The following is a 22741-nucleotide window of genomic DNA, read 5'->3' as shown; positions in this document are numbered from 1 at the left end:
AAAAGTGCCTTGAGGACAAAACTCCTATTTTATTTTCCTGACCCCAAACCTATGCTCTCCAGAGGTAAAAGGGCGTGGTTGAGACATGTGCCCCATTCCTTCTGTGGCAACAATCTAGTTGTTACTTTAAATCCTAGGAGCAGTATCAAGGACAAACCAGTCTGCTTAAAGATGGCCCATGGAGGAATTTGGCTTTGGTTTTAAAACAGGAAGAAAGATGAGTGTGGGGGAAGCATTTATTCTGAATTTTGCTTCACCATTTGTATGGGAAAGCAACAGAAAGGGGGTGAAATCATGTGGTTAGTCTGACACTAAATATACCTTCTGGTCCATATTTCAAGAATGTAGCTCTTAGAGACTATTTGTATTAGTCATTAATTGAAGCTGCCACTATTGGAAGTCATATTTTAGGGGGGGCAACACTAAATCACTTGGAACATAGCCACAGACCTTGCCTTGGGTCCAAATGACCATTGGGCAGTGAAGATAATTGCTTTCATAAAGCCCAGGTATTTTACTCCTGTAGGAGGACTTAGGTAGCTCTCCTCAAGCTAGTGGGTTTTTGTTTTTGTTTTTAAGGCAGCAGATTAGAAGCACAAGAATATTTAAACCACGAAAGGGCGAGAGAAGCTTAGTCAACGTTTTAGGGTGTGTGGATAGGCGTGATATTCAGAATGTGATCAAATGAAGAGCCACACACATTTCAGCAGCCTTTAAGGGTCCTGTGGTGGAGAATTGGATCTTACTGTAGAAGAGACTTAAGAAATGGAATTTTTCTTTACAGATAGATGTATGTAAGGACACTGGGCCCCAGATGTGCCTGTAATCATCACCATTGGCAGAGGTGTGACTGTGGTCCTCTTGATTTCCACACTTTCCCCATTTTGATTTCTCATAGCTTTTTCCACAGATCAAAACATAATTGATATTTATAACACTGTGGTTATGGCATTAGTCAGTAAGCATTTATGAAATACGTGCTGTGTACCAGGCACAGGGTTAAGTACTGGGGATACCATAAAAAGCTCCCTGCCATCAAGAAACTCAGTCTAGCGGAGGAGACAGGCAAACAACTGTGGAGAGAGACAAGCTCTATCGAGGATCAATTGGAAATAATCAGCAGAGGGAAGGCACTAGACTTAAGAGTTGTAAGGAAAGGCTTCTTTTAGAAGGGGGGATTTTACTTGGGATTTGAAGGAAGCTTGGGAAGCCAGGAGGCAGAAATGAAGAGGGAGAGTGTTCCAGGCATAAGGAGCAGCCAGGGAAGATCCTGGGAGCTGAGAGATGGGGTGTCATGTTCATGGAACAGCCACAAGGCCAGTGTTCCTGGGTGGAAGAGTGATAGGGAATAAGGTGTAAGAAGACTGGAAAACTGCAGGGAGGAGTGGGTTATGAAGAGCTTTGAATGCCAAACAACATTCTGTATTCGATCCTGGAGGTGATAGGAACCTCATTGTACCTATACTGGTGCAATGGAAAGAACCCTGAGTTTGGAATGGAATTACTGGATTCAAATCTCTCAGCTAATTATTTTCTGCCTGTGAGACTTTGGACAAGTCATTTTCTTTAGCCTCTGCTCATTTTTAAATTAAGAGGTTGGGTTAGATGGGTTCCTTCCAGTTCTGATGGGTGGTGTGAGTCCTTATGGCTCCCTATATTCAGTATCTTTTTTTTTTTTTTTTTTGTGAGGCAACCGGGGAAACTTGCACAGAGTCACACAGCTAGTGAGTGGGATGTGCCTGAGGCTGGATTTGAACTCAAGTCCTCCTGACTCCAAAGCCGGCGCTCTATCCACTGTGCCACCTAGCTTCCGCAGTATTTTTTTTTTTTTTTCCTAAGGAGACATCAGGTACATCATACATTTTAGAGGCTCTGAGGATTCTGTAGGTCAGCAGCAGGAATTGAAGATTAAAGGGCATTGTAGCAGCATTCTCTGGAGCGTCAGGTTTGAGCATTAAAGAGGTTCTGAGACAATGACCAGAAGCAATTTGTTTTCAGATCAGATTGTCTCCAGTCCACCATTGGGTATTGAAAAAAATCCCTTGTTGTTCTTTGACTAGATACAGTAAGGTCCTGATTAATGCAAATAAGGAGTCCTGTGAACTGATCATTTGCACTCATATTCACAGTATTTGAAGTAATAATTGTGTGAAATCTGGTCTTTCTTTCTAGCCCAATGGAAATATGCAGTATGAATCCAAGGAGTGCGATCACTTCATGGGATTTGTATTCACACTAATTAGGACCTAGCTGTTGTATCAGTAATGCTTCTCTGTGCAGAACAGGATGTCTAGGAGGAATCCAGCATCCTCAGGGTTCCGGACCATTCCTGCTGCTGTTGTCCTCCAAGGGTTGATCAGAATCCTTTATCATAGGGGCCCTGGAGAAGAAAAAAACCAAACCCAAATCAGACCTTTAGGTGAAAGTTTGTAACCTTAACCTCCAGATCAAGCTCCTCAGTCTAATTTTCCTACATAATATCTCCCTATCTTAACATGTTAAGCAGCCTTTTTTTCTTGCTACTTTCTACCATGAACCCCCTCTTGCCATCTCTCCAGGCCAGATTCTTCACTTTTTCTTATCTAACTCGTATTTATTACCACTTCTGCCAAAAGAGAATAGTTTTTCTGTTCTACTCTTAAGTCCTACCCTTTCAAGTATATCAAGATGCCTTCCTCTCCTAACTACACTAGCCAAGTTTTTCCTTTCCTTCTAAATTCCTATATATGTACAACCGTAATCCACAACTTTGTTCTTGTCTTGTTGTCTAATGTATTTTGTCTTTGTAGCTTGATTGTAAGCTTCTGTTGGGGGGGGGGGGGGGCGAGGCCCTAGCCTTTTCTTTTTCATTCATTCCCCCGATGGCAGCTTGTACTGGCTCATAGCCGGTGCTCATTATATTCTTGAATTGACTCTGAAGACCAAAAGAATGTTCTATAGTCATGTTACAAATTCACCTGATATCATTTCTGTTATGTAAAGGGATTCAAAAAATTTTCAGTGGCTTGTTTTTGTATTCACCACCTGATTCCTTTTTGGTTTGCCCTGGTTTCTGTTAGGCTGTGAACATAGCCTAAGTTGTGTAGTTATTAAAGGTGATTACCCATATAACATGCATTTGCATTCATTTATCACATTCAAGTCAGTTGTATATTGCTAAATTTATTTCAGGTGTTCAGTATTTTTAGCACTGGAGAAGGAGATGACAAACCACTCCAGTATGAAAAGACAGACATGACTGAGCAACAACAAATATAATTTAAATTTGGGGCGCTAGGTGGCGCCACAGTGCATAGAGCACTGGGCTTCTAATCGGAAAGACTTCATCTCATGAGTCCAGATCCAGCCTCAGATATTTATTAGCTTGGTGACCCTGGGCAAGTCACTTCACCCTGTTTGCCTCAGTTCCTCATCTGTGAAAGGAGCTGGAGAAGAAAATCGCAAACCACTGCAGTATCTCTGCAAAGAAAACCCCAAATGGGGTCACAAAGAGTCAGACACAACCAAAGGATTGACTGAACAGCAATAAAAATATCTTTAGATTGCATTCTGAACCAGCTCATCTGATATGTACCTCTCTGTGCCTTTAGCCGTTATTCTGGAAGGGGAGGTAGTGCAGACGTGAAGGATTGTTGGGGGGTGGGGTATTTTCAGAGATGAAGAAAATTGAAGTGTGATTGTAGAGCCAATAGCTGAAGCAGCTAACAGTTATTATAAGACCATAATTAGTGACTCAGAATAGGAAGAGAAAAAAAATGAAAACAGAGTTTTCCAAGGGTTTGTTTATTACACACGCAAATGTCGTAATAGATTTACTGGGACATGTTCTAAATAAGAACACATTGACATAATCAGGTTGTTGGAACGTCAGTACTGCGTTCTTGTCACTTGTATTGATGAGTCACACTTTGACTATTAAAGTCTTCTGGGCACCAGTTTTGAAATAATTTAGAGCTTTCTTTTCACCAGGCAATCTTGATAATTTTTAAGATACTTATTTTTGGTATGGTTTGATTTATTAAGAATATAATGAAAATCATTACTGACTTTCTATGTGCCCAACATTACTATATGTACCAATGTAGCAAACATTTATCAAACCCCGCAGAAAATGCTGTGTTAGGCATTGGGAGAGATATAAGATTTTAATAAAATATGGTTTCTACCCTCAAGGAACTTTTAGTTTTATTGGGAGAATAACATACCAACAGCAGTAGCTGTAATACACAACACCATGTTAGAATTAGAAAATAAAATGCTGTGTGGGATTTGAAGGTAAATGTAGGGGATCTGCTCAAAAGGGATTGGGGAAGGTTCCGTTTGTTAGGTTTTCAAGGATGACGAGAGAGGGACAGGCCTTCTAGATATAGGTAGCCATTTGAGTATGCTGGGTTCCACTCCAGCTGGTCTGCTTGGTGTTTTGTATTCCGTCTTCTCTTTTGGTACCTTTGTACAGACTGGCCTTCCCTCCATGCCTTTTGGAACTCCTAAGTTCTCTTCCAGGCTGAGCTAATGGATGAGCTGAGTCCATGAGGCCTTTCTAGTTAGTGGTGCTGTCTCCATGAAGTTCCTTTATATTCATCTTGCATAGATCTTATAATTACTTAACTATGTGTTTTCCCCCTGGACGAATAAAAATAAGTTTCTTGAGGGCAGGGATGGTTTTGGTTTTCTCTTTTTATTCCTAGTACCTATCCAACAGTTAGTAGGTATTTCTTAAGGGTTTAAACTGAATTCTTGTTTCTTATTCAGTTTCATTTTATTTTGAGTTCTGAATTCTCTCCCTCTCAACTCCCACTCTCCCACCCATTGAGAAAGCAAGAGAAACAACCCCATTACAAATATGTATAGTCATGCAAAACAATTCTGCATTAGCCATGTCCAAAAAAAAATATGCTTCAATCTGCACTCTTTTTTAAAATTAATTTATTTTGATTTATCAACAATCACTTCCATAAGCTTTTGAGTTTTAAATTTTTCTCCCACCTCCCTCCCCAGGATGGCATACAATCTGATGTAGGCTATACATATACATTCCTATTAAATACATTTTCACATTAGTGATGTTGTAAGGAAGAATTAGAACTAAATAGGAGGAACCACCAGAAAGAGGAAACAAAACACAACAGAAGAAAAAAAAATAGCAAATAGTATGTTTCAGTCTGCATTCAAACCCCATAGTTCTTTCTTTGGATGTGGATAGCATTTTCTATCATGAGACCTTTGGAGATGTCTTAGATCCTTGCATTGCTGAGAAGGGCTAAGTCTGTCAATGGTAGTCAAAGTCTTTCCAGGTTTTGCTGAAGTCAGCCTGTTCATCATTTCTTATAGCATAATAGTATTCCATTACATTCATATACCACAACTTGTTCAGCCATTCCCCAACTGATGGGCATCTTCTCAATTTCCAATTCTTTGCCACCACAAAAAGAGCTGCTGTAAAGATTTTTGTAATTAAAGATCTCTTTCCTTTTTCCTGTTTTATTTTGCATTTTTCTAATAGTGGTAGAACATTTTTTCATATTTATTCTACTTATAGCTTGATTTTTTTTTCCTCTGAAAAGTGCCTATTCGTATTCTTTGGTCATTTATCAATTGGAGGATGACTCCTATACTTAAATTTGAATCAATCCCCTGTATATTTTAGAAATGAAACCTTTATCAGATAAACTTGCTACAAATGTTATTTTCCCATAAACCTGCTTCACTTCTAATTTTAGCTGCATTTGTTTTGCTGTGTAAAGACTTTTAATTTATGTAATCAGAATTGTGCTTTTATTTCCTGTGAACTTCTCTGTCTTGTGTGGCTTTGAATTCATCCACATCTGTGTATCTGACAGTTATTTTCATCTCTGCTCCTCCAATTTGTTTATGATGTCACCCTTTATGTCTCAATCATGCACATATTTAGAGCTTGTTTTGGTAGATGGTGTGAGATGTTGCTCTCCAGACCTAGTTTCTGCCTGACTATGTTCCAATTTTCCCAAAGGTTTTTCTTAAGTAGTGAGTTCTTGCCCCCCCCCCCCCAGTAGCTGGGATCCTTGGTAACATGACCTTTTAAAGTATTTGAAGGAGGGAAGGTTACCAAAAGGTTGGCCCAAACTCTCAGACCTTATTGTTACCAGAGAAGAAAGGAAAAAGATAGAACCTGAATATCCATGTCTGTCATTGTTCTCATTCCCACTGAATTTCCATAAGAATGACGACACACCTGGATTGAAGGCTGTAGCCTGCCATGCCCCAGGCTCACAACTGTCCAAGATATAAGATCCCGTTGTTATTGTTTGTTGATTGTCAAAACAAAATCCGAATTTTTGATTTAGTGGAGCAGGAGGCCAGCATAAAAGGTCTCCGATAAGATGTTTCCCATTCACATAAAAATCAAAATGATTTCTTTGAAGAAGTAGCAATAGAAATAGCTTTTACCTGCTGATGATTAATGTCACCATCATAAACCAGTGAGACTTACGGGGGGTAAAGGTTTTTGTCCTTTGGAAGCTGTCCAGTACAGAGTCCAGGTAGACGAGAGATGCCTAGTAGATGGTAAGGTCCTCTATGTGTTCTCTTTGGGGATGACTTTGAGATGATTGCATCAAGCTCCACAACCTTACAGAACTTACTCAATGTGACTTTTACTCATGAGGAATTCAACCTAACTATCCACACTAAACAAGCCAGGTGGCCAGAAATGCTTATTGTCCAGTCTGTGATGTGCTGTTCATAATGTGCGTGGACAATGACTTGGGATCTTCGTTCCACAGGCAGAAGGAGAAGGGGCTGTATGGAGTGTGGGAGGTTCTACAGAGCTTTCTGGTTTAGATAGCATGACCACATTTGTATTGTAGAATGCATTTGTTGCAGAAATCCCTTCTCTTTTTGCAAGCAGTTTGTGCAGTATTGGGATTAATCATTCTTTGAATGTTGAATAGAATTTACTTGTTACTCTGTTTGGTCCTGGAGTTTTTTCTTTGGGAGCTCATTTAAGGCTTGTTCAGTTTCTATTACTGAAATTGGGTTGTTTAAATTCTCTTATTTCTAGTTCTGATAATCTGGGTTTTTATATTTTCTAACTATTCATCCATTTCATTTAAGTTGTTGTTTTCCTTGTGTAATCCGTGTGACAATTATGTACCCAAACGATTACTTGTGGGATAAATAGAAAATAATTGCCAGAGGGAAGGCCCTAGAACTAAAAGAAATTGGGAAGGGCTTCCTGTGGAAAGTGGGATCTAAGCTGGGACTTGAAGGAAGTCAGGCAGAAGGGGAGCATTCCAGACATGGGGGGGTGGCCAGTGAAAACACCTGGAGTCGGGAGATGAAGGAGGGCATCCAGAGTGGTGAAGGGCATTGAGGCAATTCATATGAGCCTTAGTTGAAGGAAGTGGGGATGTTAATCCTGGAGAAGACAAGTTTAGGAAAGCATTTTTTCACTGACAGCTTTGGTCCATGTGTAGATGATTCTCATAAAGATTTTATAAAGCTGGAATAGTAAGACATAGGGGCCTGCAGTTACTGATTGTCCCCCTGATCTCTTTTTAGGGTTAAAATACTGTTGGTCAGTTTTACCCTTTTTAGTATCTTCCTCTAAACATCACCGGAAGCCTTTCTAGGATAGAGAAACTTCCATTCAATAAAAAGGTAGCAGATTCTGTCCTCTAAAGCCTTAGACTTCTATTTTAATGAAGTTTGGAAATAGTTGAGCAATTTTCATTTTTCTTAAAGGTCCTAAAAACAGTCAGTGTTCTACCTCCAAATCCATCAGCTCAGGTACTTTATGCCAATGTAAAGTTATTTTTAAATTCTAAGTAATATAATTGATAGCTTTTTAAGCTGCTGGTTGGGAAGAATTCTTATGTAGTTTTTGTTGTGTTACTTGTGAATGTTAAAAATTCTTCATTAAAAAGAATTTCTGTCTTTAAAAAGTTTTTGTATTGCATGCTTTAGTTCAGTAACATCATATAAATTTTAAACTTCTTTCTGTTTTTTCCCCAAACCACATCAGTCTTTGTCTCATTTTTTCCTTAGCTTTAACCAAAAGGAAAAAATGGATTAGTGGCTTATTTTTAACTTGAATGTTAAATTCTGTTTCAGTTTTCATAAAATAAATTAGGGATCTTTTGTTTAATAACATGCCATGTGGTCTGCAACTTACTCATGAAACTTTGGGTCTTTATTTTTCCTTAAAATTTGTTTAGAAAACAGTATTGAAAAAAATTGCATTGTTAGTAAGTGAATTCATGCAATTTTGTTATTAATAATAACAAATACTTAAGACTCTTTGCTAATGAAAGGGACCTGTAGTGTTAATGATTCTGATATTCATATGAAACCACATACTTTTGCCACCTGGTTCAATTTTTTCTGTCTTGCACCTTTATAGAAAAGCTAGCCATGAAAAATAATATTGATCTGCGTTTCCTTCTCCCTTCTAATGCCTGCCCTCTGCTGGAGAAAATAGTGAAATTATCTGAAGCTGGAGGATGGGATGGGCATTGGTAATACATCAATTTATAAAAATTATTTTGTAATCATTTAGGTGGTAAACTTGGTGTTTCAACATAAGTACTGCCTGTGAAGATTTACTACTCTAATATTTTTGAAAAATATGTGATTTTGATTTTTGTGTTTGGAAGTACCTCCCTGATTCTCATAAATGTCTCTTTCCAAAGGGTCTTGTTGAGGCATCACAGAATCTAAAAATGGAAAATGAAGAGCTGAAGAAAAAACACAGTGAAGCAGCTTCCAGAGTTCTCCAGCTCGAGGAGGATCTTGTGACTGTGACCCAGAGAGCGATTACAAAGGAGACTGAGTTGGACAGGTATTGAAGATGGCGGTTGGTGACTGCTTTACTTTCAGAAGTGACTTCTTCTCATATTTAACTTGACTTGATGTTTTCTTAGTTTGAAAGACAAACTCAAGAAAGGAACACTTGAAAAAGAGCAACTGGAATGTCAGTTGAAGACTGAAAAGGATGAGAAGGAACTTTATAAGGTAATTTGCTTTTTTTTTATCTTTCTCCTTATAATAATTAGATTTGAAATTTTAGAAAACTAGGTGGCATGCTCAATGTATGTAGTATGAGAAAGGTAATCTATTTTTTAAACAATAACTTATAAATTCAAATGAATATCATGTTACAAGTAGTCACCAGTGGAGATTGTACTTATTCCATCGAGCCTTTTATTTCTCGGGTGTTTTTTGGAGTAACTTTTTTACCATTATTGTTAGAGCCTAAAATTGTAATATATTCAAGCTTTAAAGATGGAAACTTGCTACTATAGCTGATAAAACTTGGGATACCAGAGAAGCAAAGATTTTGTTAAGGTTATACTGTTAATGTGTACAGGCAGGCGTCTCAATAATCAGAGCTCACATTTATAAAGCATTGATAGGGCTGTAAAGTAGATTAGCTCATTTGATCACAGTTGGATTCTCTTTCCATTTCACTAGATTACTTTCTTTGTCTGTGTCATTAAAAACAACCAGTATTCTCTCATGGTGACAAATCTTTTCCCTTTGTGGGTGGAGTTCTTTTTCTTTTTCTTTTACTTTTTTTTTTTTGCATTTCTTTCTTAGATGTTTTTCTTTTGTTTCCTTTTTTTAATTAATTTTTTTGATTTGTCAACAATTACTTCCATAAGCTTTTGAGTTTTAAATTTTTCTCCACCTCCCTCCCCAAGATGACATGCAATCTGATATAGGCTATACATATACATTCCTATTAAAAATATTTTCACATTAGTGATGTTGCAATGAAGAATTAGAACCAATAAGAGGAATCACCAGAAAGAGGAAACAAAACACAATAGAAGAAAAAATAATAGCAAATAGTATGCTTCAATCTGCATTCAAACTCCGTAGTTCTTTCTTTGGATGTGGATAGCATTTTCCATCATGAGGCCTTTGGAGATGTCTTAGATCCTTGTATTGCTGAGAAAGGTCAAGTCTATCAATATTAGTCATCGCACAGCGTGGCTGTTATTGTGTACAGTGTTCTCCTGGTTCTGCTCACTTCACTCAGCATCAGACCATACAACTCTTTCCAGGTTTTTCTGAAGTCTGCCTGTTCATCATTTCTTATAGCACAGTGGTATTTCGTTACATTCATATACCACAACTTATTCAACCATTCCCCAGCTGATGGGCATCCTCTCAATTTCCAATTCTTTGCCACCACAAAAAGAGCTGCTATAAATATTTTTGTACATGTGGGTCCTTTTCCCATTTGTGTGATCTCTCTGGGATATAGCCTTAGGTGCTATTGCTGGGTCAAAGGGTATGCACAGTTTTATAGCCCTTTGGGCATAGTTCCACATTGCTCTCCAGAATGGTTGGATCATTTGACAACTCCACCAGCAATGCATTAGTGTTCCAATTCTCTCACATCTTCTCCAACATTTATCATTTTCCTTTTTTGTCACGTTGGCCAATCTGATAGGTGTGATGTGGTGTGGTACCTCAGAGTTGTTTTGATTTGCATTTCTCTAATCAATAGTGATTTAGAGGGTGGAGTTCTTTTTCAAGTTAAATCATTAATAACTAAGACTGGTAAGTAAAGTGGATATTGAAGCCAAAGAGTTTTTATTTTGGACAAAGATGAAATTGATTTTCTTGCCTATATTTTCATTTCTTTAGAAGACAGTTCTAAAAGCAGTCCCACAAATGTTTTCAGCAGTGGCAATATCATTGGAGTCAGTGCATATGCCCTTAAAGGTGATGTTTTGGAAGGATAGTGGTCAGTGAGATGTTGCAGTTATGGTGTGTTGTTTTGGAAATTAGGGTGTAGTCTCCTGTGAGGAAGACATGATCACACAAAGATGAGGTGCTGAACCCCCCAAAAGAATGGCTCTGAGGAGATCTCTTTGTCAAAGGGGATTGACTTTCTGTGTAGCATTGGGAGCCCTTGCTGTCTGTGGAATGTTTGTTTCATTTTTGTCTCTGGGTTTACTGTTTAGCACGTGGTAGGAACTTAATGCTTGTTGGTTGATTTAATTTGTTTACACACACACACACACATACACACACACACACACAGTCTTTGTGCTTAAAATTTATTGGTAAATGATTAAATCCCCTGGAAATTTAAAGAGATGTCAATGGAAAAATCATTCTTAGTTTTAGTTATAATGGAAGAGCTCAAGCATAGAATAGCCCGCTAGAGAAGGGATGTAAGAATTTAATTAGTTATAACTAAACAGCTTTTATAGAAGACTAATACCATGGAATGCACATTCCTCATTTGGGGAATGGGGGAAGGAACAGGCGTTTATTAAGCACCTATTATGTGTCAGACACGGTGCTAAGTGCTTTTACAGACACTCTCTTTAATGCTCCTCACAATAACCCTGTGAGGTAGGTGCTAAAATGACCCCCTGTTTTACAGTTGAGGAAACTGGGACAGACAGAAAATATGTGACTTGCCCAGCGTCCTACAGCTAAGTGTCTGACTGAACTCAGAGCTTTCTGGTTCCAGGCCCTGTGCTCCAAGCCACTGAGTCGCCTAGCTGCTTGTTTTATTTAATTACCACAACACTTTTGTGAGCTGAAATGATATTTGTGTACCTTTCTGGTTTGAAAATTTTACCAAGTTGTTTTTGTTTTAATATGAAGAGCAAAAAATTTCATACAGGATTTTTGGTTTGTTGTTCATTTGGTTCAATTGTGTCTGACTCTTCGGTGACCCCATTTGGGGCTTTCTTGGCAGAGATCCTGGAGTGGTTTACCATTTCCTTCTCCATCCAGTTCATTTTACAGAGGAGGAAACTGAGGTGAACATCAGGTTAAGTGACTTACCCAGGGTCACACAGCTAGTTAGTGTCTGAGGCCAGATTTTGAGCTGTGGTCTTCCTGACTTCAGGCCCAGCACTCTATCCACTGCAACATTGCCTCACTGCCCTAGTCAGGATTAATTTTAGACTAAATAGCCCAATCTGAGTTGGGCAGTATAGATGTTCTAAAGTGTGTGCTTGTATTATCTAGATATTAGGAAGTGTACATACCTGAAAACTTCAGTGATGGGAGAGAGGGGGAGAGAGAGAGAAAACTTGGCAGTCTTTTCTTAGGAAGTGGAGGTCCTCTTCTGGGTTGAGTGCCCCCTTCTTTTTCTTTCCTTTATTCCCTCCCTGATCCAGGTTTCAATGAAAGCTTCAGAGGGTTGCAGGTCTATTTGAGAGGAAGCTCACAGTGTTCTTGTCCCGTTTCCTTGTAGGGAGCACAGCTGATTCTTGAGTTGCACCTTATTTCTTTACTTCCTGACTTTTTCTCCAGGTTGCCTGCCTGGCCCCCCAGCAGGATTGTTGATCCTGAAGTATAGATGAGTCTCCACAGGCCGACAGCCTGCACAGCAAGCCCCCGGGGCACTGTCCCTTTGCTTTGACACAGGGTTTCCTGGCTTATTGCAGGTTACTTCCCCGGGTGCCAGCAAACATGAGTCTGTTGGTTTTTCCCTGAATGCTGCATTCTGCTCCCTATCTGGGCCTTTGCTTTGACTTGCCTCTGCACCTGGAAGAGCCTCCTTTCTCTCCTCTGCCTCTTAGAATCAGATCTCCAGGGGCAGCTAGGTGGCACAGTGGATAGAGCACCAGCCCTGAAGTCAGGAGGACCTGAGTTCAAATCCGGCCTCAGACCAAACACTTGACATGTACTAGCTGTGTGACCTTGGGCAAGTCACTTAACCCTGATTGCCTCCCCCCCCCCAAAAAAGGAATCGGATCTCCTTCCCTGGGTCAGCTGACCGGCCCTGGTCACCCCTAGCTTGTCTTCATTGCCCCTGTTTTGCTGCTAGTCTCTCCCACTCCCATGCCCCAATAATTACTTTATAATTTTACAGAAAAAATTATCTTGTAGTAACTTACAGGTGTGTTGATTATGTGGAAAGCAAGCTCTTTGAAGCTGACAACAAATGGTTCTTTCTCTGACTCCAGCTCTGGTGCCTGGCATGGCGCTTCACGTGTGCTTGTGGAATGAATGACAGGAAGGGAACGTTCCTTTGGGCATTTTCCCCTTGGTTACTCACTTGCTGCTTTCTACTGCATGGGACTTGGATTTTCCATTTGAAATCTCAGACCATTTTCCCATGGATTCTGATTAAAATCCTACTTTCCATGTGTCTATTTTTCAAAAAAAATGATCCAGTGCTCACTTCTGGCAGGGGTTTCTTTTCTGTCTTCTGTGCCTTCGTTTCTCCTCCTCTGGCATGGCGAAGCTTTGAGACCTGCCTTTCTTACTTACTCACCAGGTGACCAGGCCCTTGTCCTGGATCCTCAGGGGTTTCCTCTGCCACAAAATGGGGATGATTTCTCTGGTGCCTACTTAGAGGCCTGTTTGAGGGTCGGATGAGATAATATAACATCATTATAATATAACGTAATATGACATCTTTATAAAACTGAACCACGATAGAGGTTTCTATTGTTATGTTATTAATGATGTGAAGAGGAAGCCTGGTAGAATGAAGATAGTGAGGTCTTCCTTGTGCCACATCAGTGACTCCATGTATCTGCAGGAAACACCAATGTGGGTGCTGGGGGAATATAACGCATGATGCTCTCCTTTCCTTTTAATTTGTTTAACACTTCCATAAGCAAGCATTTAAGTGCCACATGCTGGGCACTGTGCGAGGCATTGGGGACACAAGACAGAGTGACGGGCCTGCCCTCAGACAGCTTTCTTCTCGGAGTCTCCTCTCCTCATCTGTAGTTGATAACCCTTCTTTTCTCTCTAAGGTCATTGTGAGGATCAGATGAAAGCCTGCTTGAAAATGCTATGTAGGGTATAAAGCTAGATCATCTGTCTGTGCAATGGTTCTCTCTCTCCCCCTTTGGCCTTGGTGCGGTGCTAGGCCCATTATTTTTGGAGGTGGTCTGGTGATATAACCCTGGGCTCTGGGAGTCAGAAATTCTTGGGTTCCCCTTTGTGTTTGTGGCTGAGGAACAGTCTCACTACCCCTTATTTTCCTTGTCTGGCTCACGGAGTTTGTGGTGAACTGCGAAGCGCCATTTAAAAGGGAACAGACAGGCCTTTGGTGGGAGCAGCCCCTGAGATTTCTCCATAGACATCCGGAGACTTGGACATGGGCAGAACAGTCCTGCTGTGTTGTCATGGGAGGTCTTCCGTGGACTCTGGGGCTCTCGAGGCATACACCCTAAGAGGAGCCTGGGGGATGGGCTCTTTCAGACTCCTCCGTTCACTGAGTTCTGAATTGATCCCTCAGTTCTGGGTTCACCTAGAATACTTGGGAAGGACCACCCAGCTTCTTCAGATTTCATAAAGGGCCCTGACTCTAGTTTTATTGAAGACCCTGAAGTGTCATCGCTAACCTCGTTTTAGAGGTAAGGAAGCTAAAGCCTAAGAAATCCGAGCCAAGCGTCTCTCTAATTACACGGTGTGGCCGTGACTAGACTCCCCTCTTGCTGTTTTCCCGTAGAAGATTTCAGTGATTCATCAGTTCATAGGAGCTCAGTTAGTTCATGATGTACCTTTATTATATTATTGTTCTAATGACATTATACAACCAGACCACTGATGAGCTTGCTTCTCTAAGAATATGCATTCCTAGTTCCAACTCAAGATGCTTGGGACATATTTTCCCTCTGATATAAGACTGGGAACTCTGAACTCTCCTTTGTGCCCACTCCTCCCATGCTTTGGGATGAGGGACTTTACCTATCGAAGCCGCTGTTGATGGCCCTCTTTGCCTGGTTTCCAGGTGTATGGGGAGAAGGTTAGGGATGAGGCCCAAGGGTATTGAGGTAAAGATCTTTGAGGTCAGCAGAACTCTGACCAGCATCAGTTGCTGGGGAGGCTTAGCCTTGGAGGTGGGCCCTCTCCCAATTAGATGGAAATACAAGATGAGAAGGAGGGCTGCTACCTGGGGGGTGTAAAGGGCATGGTTCCATGCCTGAAAAAGGAGGAAGTACAGGAAAGCCCCAAGTGTGGGGGTCAGGGGAGAGGGATGGGGGAAGGCAGAGAACCTTTAATTAAATGTAGAACGATCTCAGATTGGGGTGTGCCCAGCCCCTCATTTGACAGGTGAGGAGACCAAGGCCAGAGTGCCCAAGGTTAGTCACCCTTTGCAGCAAAGCTGGACCCGAGCACAGCTTTCCAAACAACTGCCCTTGTGGCATTCCCACCATTGTTGCAGGTCCATCTGAAGAACACAGAGATTGAGAATACCAAACTTGTCACCGAGGTGCAGACTCTGAAGAATTTAGACGGAAACAAGGAGAGTGTGATTGCCCATTACAAGGAGGAGGTGGGCCGGCTGCAGCTCTGCGTGGCGGAGAAGGAGAACCTGCAGAGGGCCTTCCTGCTGGCAGCCCCAAGCAAAGTGAGTCCCTACAGTTCTGCGCACTGCCCGTCTCGCGCACCATGCACCTCTTTGTCTGTGATAGAGACGAGATGTTGATGATATCAATATGGATGATCAGGGTGTTCAGTTGTTAAACCGGTGTTTTGGACATTAAAAAAAGTTAATGTTAACAATTCATTCAATATGGATTAATTGTAGATTTTTGTTTCTTAAAAAAGTCTGATTGTATGATTGCATTTCGTGACCCTTCTATTTACTACGTACGCAGAGTGTACTGAGATACAACTTATTAGTTTTAATCAAAAGAATCTATTGCTTTCTTCTGTACATTTTTAAATATACACAAAGTAAAAATAGGATAATTGAATGTAGCAAAGTTATTGTGAGGAGCAGTTGGCTGCATTGTACAGATCTCCTGAACATGGAGTCACACAAAAATCCAGCACTTGGGGTTACCAGAGGCAAGTCACTGAAATATTTGCTGGGCCTCAGTTTCTTCATCTGTAAAATCGAGATGAGGATTATTGAACTCTCCTTACTTCCCAGAGTTGTGAGGAAAGTCGTTTGTAAACTGCAATATGTAAATTTGTTGGGTGATTGATAATAACACAAGGAAGAATTTTCATGACACGTTTAACCTTTTAACATTTGGTTTTTAGTTGTATCCTCATGACTTATCTTCATTTTTGGCAGTTTTTCAGACCTTATATTGATTATTTGATAGCTTCGATTTGTAACCAATCTCTAATAGAAAATTTGACCGAGTTATCCATTTGTTTGCTCTTTTGTCACCCAGTCATTATTTTACTAAGGCAGCCAGGTGGCACCATAGTGCATAGAGCGCCAGGCCCGGAGTCAGGAAGACTTGAGTTCAAATCCGGTCTCAGACACTTAGTAGCTTTGTGACCCTGGGCAAGTCACTTAATCCCATTTGCCTCCATTTCCTCATCTGTAAAAGGAACCGAAAAAGGAAATAGCAAACCACTCCTGTATCTTTGCCGAGAAACCTCAATCGGGTCACAGACAGTCAGACGTGACTGAAACAGCTGAACAAAAACAACAACAAATATTATTTTACTGGGCCCCAGTTAGACTTAAGGTGGGCAGGTCCAAAACCTGTTTTGGATCGGATTGTAACAACTTGGAAGTTGTTTCACAGACTTTTAATACAAATTGAAGGGTTTGATATTATTTAGATTTATGATAATGAAGGTGATAATAAGAGCTTAACCACTGTGACTCTCAAGTTATGATGGCCATAGCTGTCTTCATTTTCTCATTGTAAAATAATAAGGAAGGATGTAAAAGAAGTGGAAAGCTGAAGAACTTAGTACCTTGGGGCCCATGGGGTCCAACCCCTTTAGAAAACTAAAAGCTCATGAGATGAAATAATCTACTTGAGGTTACATAGATAGTAAATAACAGTGGTGGTTAACTTTAGGTCTCCTGCTCTGAAATTCTTTTTGCTCTTAGTGAAAACCTTTGGCCAAAAGTTTTTGTACTTCCAGAACAACTGCACGGTATTCCTCATTGGCTGTTACCAGTCATACAGCTGGGCTGGGGGCTCTGCTTAGAACAGGGATTGGGCTTGAGAGATGGAGATCCTCCTGCTCCAGAGCATCGTTGTAAGGGCAGAGGGAGGTGATAGCTTGGAGGGGCATGGGAAGACCATTGAAAAAGAAGTCCTGTGGAGATGTAAGATATTGCACCAATGGTCCCTTCAAGGCTTGTGGGTCATTTTGTTGTAATTCTAGTCTCCAGCATACAGTGGGCATAGAATGGAAGAATGGATAGACACATGACTAGTTACTTCCCTATGGAATTTTTCATTTTGCCAACTTAGTCATCTAGAATTACATCCAAGCAAAAGCATCCATGAACCAGAGCCCTGGCTCTGCAGTTAGTGGACTTGATTCAGACCTTGCCTTTCTTGGGCGTCTTGTGTGTGAAACGCGGTGGTTGGGCTAGGTGCTCTCTGCAGTACCCCTCAGCTCTCAAGCTGTAACTCTGTGCACAGACTGGGAGGGCATCAGGGGCTTATTTTCTTAGACATTTTAAAGATTTTGCTTTCTTAAAAATGAGAGAAGTTATCAAGTTTGAAGCAGGCATGTTGGTGTTACCTTCTGTGCCACGTTACTGTGGAGGTTAAGAGCTGGTGTGTTCTGTTGTTAGGAATAGAAGGTTTGGCCAGAAGTGGGTGGGGGTTGGTGGTTGATAGAGATTGGGAAACCTCGTCTGGATGAAATTTAGAGATTTTTTTTTTTACGTAGACACTTATTGATCATTTTTATTTTTTATTTATTTGTTTTTTTCAGGAAGATGCTGCATATCTAAAAGAGCAACTTCGCAAAGCAGAGGAGCAGGTCCAGGCTACTCGGCAAGAAGCTGTGTTTCTGGCCAAAGAGCTGAGTGATGCCGTCAGCGTGAGGGATCAGACCATGTCTGAACTCCATAGTGCCCGGCTAGAAAACGAGCAAGTCAGAAGCCAGCTAGCGGAGGCCGTGGCCGAGCTGAGAGTCGCTGTCGTGAAAAAGCAGCAGGTCAGTCAGCCGACTCTATTTTGAATTTACCTGGAGAAGTCATGCTGCTCGCAGAATATTTTCAAAGCTTAGAAAAGAAATGTGGTATTCTCATAACGTAGATCAAGGTTTGGATCACAACATTCTCTATTTTCATTCCTAATTCATCGAACCATTTTGCTTTCCTTGAGATTAATTTTGTGGTAAGCTAGTAGTATTTTCAGCATATTCTTAATGGTTCTGACTGATTCGGTTTTTGAATTAGGTTTTTCAGGGGAAAGATTATAATTTTTGTTTGAAATTTCCTGAAACCTGTTTACATTATTTAGAGTTAGGAATGTTGTAGGCAGAAATTCTTGGGAAAAAGTAGCCCAGATGACTCGGTTTCTTGGGTCACCTGTGGTTTTTAGTGGATGTGTGCTTCTGAGATGACTTTACCGTGACATTCTACGTATGTTCATTTGTGTAATGATTTTAAAAAATACGTGCTCTAGAAAACAAATGTGTTTCCAAAGGAAGTATCTAGGCTGTTTGTTTCTAAACTTGTTTTTACTAAAATCTTCTTCTTTTTAAAGGAGAAAACGGATCCAGTTGAGCAGGAGCTGCGTAGAGAGGTGGAAGACCTGAAGCTTCGCCTGCAGATGGCTGCAGACCATTACAGGGAGAAATTCAGGGAGTGCCAGAGGCTTCAAAAACAAGTGACCCGGCTCTCCGAGCAGGCCGTGAGTAGCTCTGATGGCAGGGCTATCAAAGGATTTCCTTCAGCCCTGTTGATGATCACTGATAAAAGCATGTTATAACCAGTACAAATATTAAGCAACATCCCAGCTGCACTATGCCTACATGCTTTCTGGGACTGGGAGGATTTTTCCTTCCTTTTTTTGCTTGACACCTGGTACCTAGGATTCCAGATGGATGAGACTTCCTTGTATTACAGATGAGGAAACTGAGGCCCACAGAGGGAAAGTGACTTGTCTAAGGTTGCTCAGGGAGAATGTAGTATTCTACATCTGGGGTATAGATTTCTACCACTACCCCTAGTACTTTTTCCTCCTATGCTGTGATAAGGAAATTGTCTGCTGAACCTGTCAGGGCTAGTCTGAAGTTGGGTCTCTTAGGGCAGCTTATCCAAGCGTAGCCAGCCAAGGTGGCAGGGTAGCAGTGGGAGAAAGTTGGGGCAACGTGCATGGCTGCAGTTCTTTTGTTCCTGATGCCTCAGAGCTCGGGGTGCAGCCTCTTGGTCCCTCTTTCTGTGGAATTGTGAGGCAGTTCTCGAGGGAAGTCAGCCTGCAGATTGGGCGTTCCACCTGTGAAGCAGTCCCCTGCGTCATCAGTTACCAATTTCCTTCTGTCATGTTGCAAGTCATCATTACGAAGGAAAGCAGGGATTTGGGCTGAAGAAACGCTGCAGGAAAGTGGAAGAATACAGAAGCCGGTCATTAGGGAAGGAGTATTAAAGACGTCATATGATTTCTGCTTTGTAAGGTGTTGGGGCCTGTCATTGAGGAGCTTAGGAGGTGCAGTGTTGATTTCCAGAGGGAGGTCTATGAGGAGCTCTGGTGACCAGAGGAGTGATTTATAAGAGAGACTTACTTCTCTGCTTGATAAAGTGTGTACAGTAAAGTACAGTGTCAACTGACAGGCCCTTTGTTAATCTTGTGGCATTATCTTTGCTAATCCTCTTCGTTTTTTTTCTTGTAATTATTAAAGTAATTAAATTTTGAGAATTCCTTCACTTATCAGATTGCTCCATGCCAAAATCTCTTTAAATGATTGTATGTATATTTTCAGTGATAATGTAAGTGTTTAACAATTGTTAAGATATTGAATAGACTACTAATAAAGATCTGTCTTTTCATAAAGAAAACTGGGAACCAACAGAAAGTGACGGATGCCTCAAGCAACACAGAGACAGCGTCTGGCTCTCCTGTTAACATCAAATTGGCAGCTGCTGCAGGTATCTTTAACCTGTCAAGTTTTTATGAGTTATCTTAGGCTTGAAAATAGCATCTGTCTGGAACAACATAGAGTCAGATAATCGAGATGATTGTTGGAGCAGAAGGCAAAAGAGTTAACATGGGATGATAGAGTGTCCAACTCTTTCAGCTCTGGCCTAACCCATTTAAATCAGCTGTTGATATTAGAAGGGAAATGGATAAAAAGAGATATCACCACAGTCAGTCAGTCTTTCCTGAGGAGGCTTAGCCAGTCACCATCAGGAGAAGGCCAAGGGAACCTAGAGAATGCTTTATCTCCTTGCTAAGCAGTGAGATGTGGTAGTCGGGTTGTCATTGGGCTTCTGGCTTGAAAACTATAAAAACCCAAACCCAAAACACTTGCTTTGGTAGAAGAGAATGTGGCCTTTGGTGGTTGTCTTCCAAGAAGGTGTCTTCCATTTGTCTATTACTATTACATAATATTTCTTGAAAGATGAAACAACATAGTTGGACCCTCTAATTATTAATAATAAATGAGGCACTAAACTGAGTGATGTGCGCTTGCTCAGGCTCTTTGCTGCTGTCAAGGCGTATATCCAGCAGAGCCAAACAGAAGAGGCATTCCCTAAAGATTGCAGCTGTACCAGCTGCTGGTGCTTGCATCAGACCTTAGGATGAGAGCCTATGGAAAGCATATGGCCTAACTACCTACACAGGGAGTCAGCTAGGTGGTGCAGTGGATGAAATGCCAGGTCTGGAGTCAGGAAGACCTGAGATCAAATCCGGCCTACTAGCTGTGTGACTCTGGGCAAGTCACTTCACCCTGCTTGTCTAAGTTTCCTCATCTGTAAAATGAGCTGGAGATGGAAATGGCAAATCACTTTAGTATTTTAGCCAAGTAAACCCCAAGTGGGGTCACAAAGAGTCAGACATGCTGAAATGATTCAACAATAACAACAACTCACACAGATTTTTGTGTGTGCTAAGATGGACACCTATTAGAACTGGTCCATCAGTACATAATCTTGGGTACGCATGGCACATAGTAAATAAAGTGGGCTCAAAATTGCGTAGGAGGCAGGTGGTGGGCTTGATTGCCTTGGGAAATTGTGCATTGCAAGCTTTTCCTCGATACAGAGGCTTTTTTTTCCTTTAAAAATAATTTTTTGCTGCTATCTTACATTTTAACGCCACCAAGATTTCCCAGTGTAACCCCTTGTTTGCCTTCCATAGAGCCATCTCTTATAGCAAGTAGTGAAGAAGGTGGGGTGGGTAGGGGGTAGTTCAGCAAAACCATCCAACCTGATGAAAAAACCTGACCCTGTAAGCAGTGATGCCTTCGCTTCTCTTGGGGTCAGGTTTGGTTAGTGTAATTTTGTGGGGTTCAGTTTTGATTGCTTTCTTGCTTCTGTCCTTTCCTTTACGTTGCTGTGCTCATTGGAGATATTGTTTTCCTGATCCCCTCTATCTCCATGTATGTAGTCCTGTCACGTGGTTCTGTGTTCATAACATTGCTCATTTCTTATGGCCCAGGGACATCCCATAACACTCACGGTCCGCAGCATGTTGGGGGCCCTGCCTCAGGCAAGGGGCAATTACTTTGGTTCCAGTTCTTTGCTACTGCACAGAATGTTGCTCTAAATATTTTTAATTCTATTGAGAATGTCAGTGTTCTTTTGGTGTGATGGTAACAAAAGGCCACAGTCTCTGATAAACCAGTTTCCAGCCACCCAAAGAACAGCAGCTAATGGGTGATGGATGTGAATAGGCTGAGGCATTGTCAGGAAGACGTGCAGGGGAAGCCATGCAAAGGATTTTATGAGAGAAATACCTAGAACCCATCCGTTCACGTGAGAAGAACAGTGGCAAGGTCTGGCCTTGTGTTCCGTCCTCGTTAGCACCTTCTACATAGATCTAGAAGAAATTCTTCTGAGGAGGGGGATCCTGCTGGAGAGCATTTATGGGAGGAGGGCTACACCAGTCTAGAGCCTGAGTAGGCATGAAGGGCACCTGATGTGTGCTCTGTCAGAGGGAGGATTTACATGAAGAGGACCCATGGCCAGTGATGTAGTGGAATACCTGTATAAAGACTTAGCTTCAGAGTTTGTAGGAGTCCAAACAGGACAGGAGATCAAGGGCTACGTTGTTTCAAAGCCAGCCTGAGTTTTAATCAAGATAAAGCGTCAGGATTCTGCTTTGTGAGACTTCAGCGTGAAATGTCTTTAAAGTGATGGTGGTGGGCACAGTCAGTCCACATGTTGCCTTTGGCAGTGGACTACCTTTTGTCCACCTAAGCTCTGCTTAGTTAACTTAAGAAGGGAAATGGGAGATTTCTCATCAGCACTTTCACATTTGTTTTTAATAGTTGGACTTGCTACGTCTGAGATGATTCCTGAGGTGGTGACAAAGGGGCAAGTTTGTGAAATGACCAAAGAAATTGCTGAGAAGACAGAAAAGTACAAGAAATGTAAACAACTCCTCCTGGTAAGTCAGTGGCTTTGAGAAGTTGCACCGGAAGCCAGTGGTGGAGGGGCTTCCAGGCACTTCTTCTCTCCCTCTCCTGAGGTCTCGCCAAGGCAAACTGCTCTTCCTGCTGAACACGGGCCGTTATTGAGCCTTTGGCCTGTGATTTTGTTGTGTGCGGCCTCCTAGAGGAGGAGACGCCAGTGCCCATGCTGGTCAGCACCTTCTCTGCCTCTGGTGGAGCCCTGAGGAGGCCAGTGACTGTGTATAAACTGAGGGCTTCCTGGATCCAAGGCTGGCTTCTCGTCACCATGGGATGTAGCCATTCAGCCTCATTTGTTTTTCTTTTAAAAAATGATGTGATGGAGCTTTAAAGAGACACAAAATGTTTCCAGTCTCTAGGTGATTTTTGGAAGACAACTTCATTCTTGGTAATAGTAATAATTCTCATTGATTTAGCGCTTTTCAGTTTCACGCATTCTGCTTTAAGCAGCCCTGTGGGAAAGGTAATT

At 41.4% G+C, this 22741-nt stretch overlaps 1 protein-coding gene across 5 annotated transcripts in view; it reads left to right on the top strand.

The window, feature by feature from the left end:
• LOC114050440 (tax1-binding protein 1-like) overlaps window positions 1-22741 on the top strand; it is a 72592-nt gene that overhangs the window by 28915 nt on the left and 20936 nt on the right. For 2 of the 5 annotated variants that reach the window (XM_027872119.1, XM_027872120.1), the window contains exons 6-12: window positions 8670-8818; window positions 8901-8991; window positions 15143-15328; window positions 17626-17850; window positions 18405-18551; window positions 19693-19786; window positions 22132-22250. In XM_027872119.1, the coding sequence (XP_027727920.1) occupies window positions 8670-8818; window positions 8901-8991; window positions 15143-15328; window positions 17626-17850; window positions 18405-18551; window positions 19693-19786; window positions 22132-22250 (1011 nt within the window). The remainder of the gene's footprint in view (window positions 1-8669; window positions 8819-8900; window positions 8992-15142; window positions 15329-17625; window positions 17851-18404; window positions 18552-19692; window positions 19787-22131; window positions 22251-22741) is intronic. The other 3 variants (XM_027872122.1, XM_027872121.1, XM_027872123.1) reach the window with 3 other exon arrangements.

Source organism: Vombatus ursinus, unplaced genomic scaffold, assembly GCF_900497805.2.
Source record: "Vombatus ursinus unplaced genomic scaffold, bare-nosed wombat genome assembly UNPS02014799.1, whole genome shotgun sequence".
Classification (NCBI taxonomy): Eukaryota; Metazoa; Chordata; class Mammalia; order Diprotodontia; family Vombatidae; genus Vombatus; species Vombatus ursinus.
The sequence above is the reverse complement of the archived record's forward strand: the minus strand, read 5'-3'. Positions and strand labels throughout refer to the sequence as shown.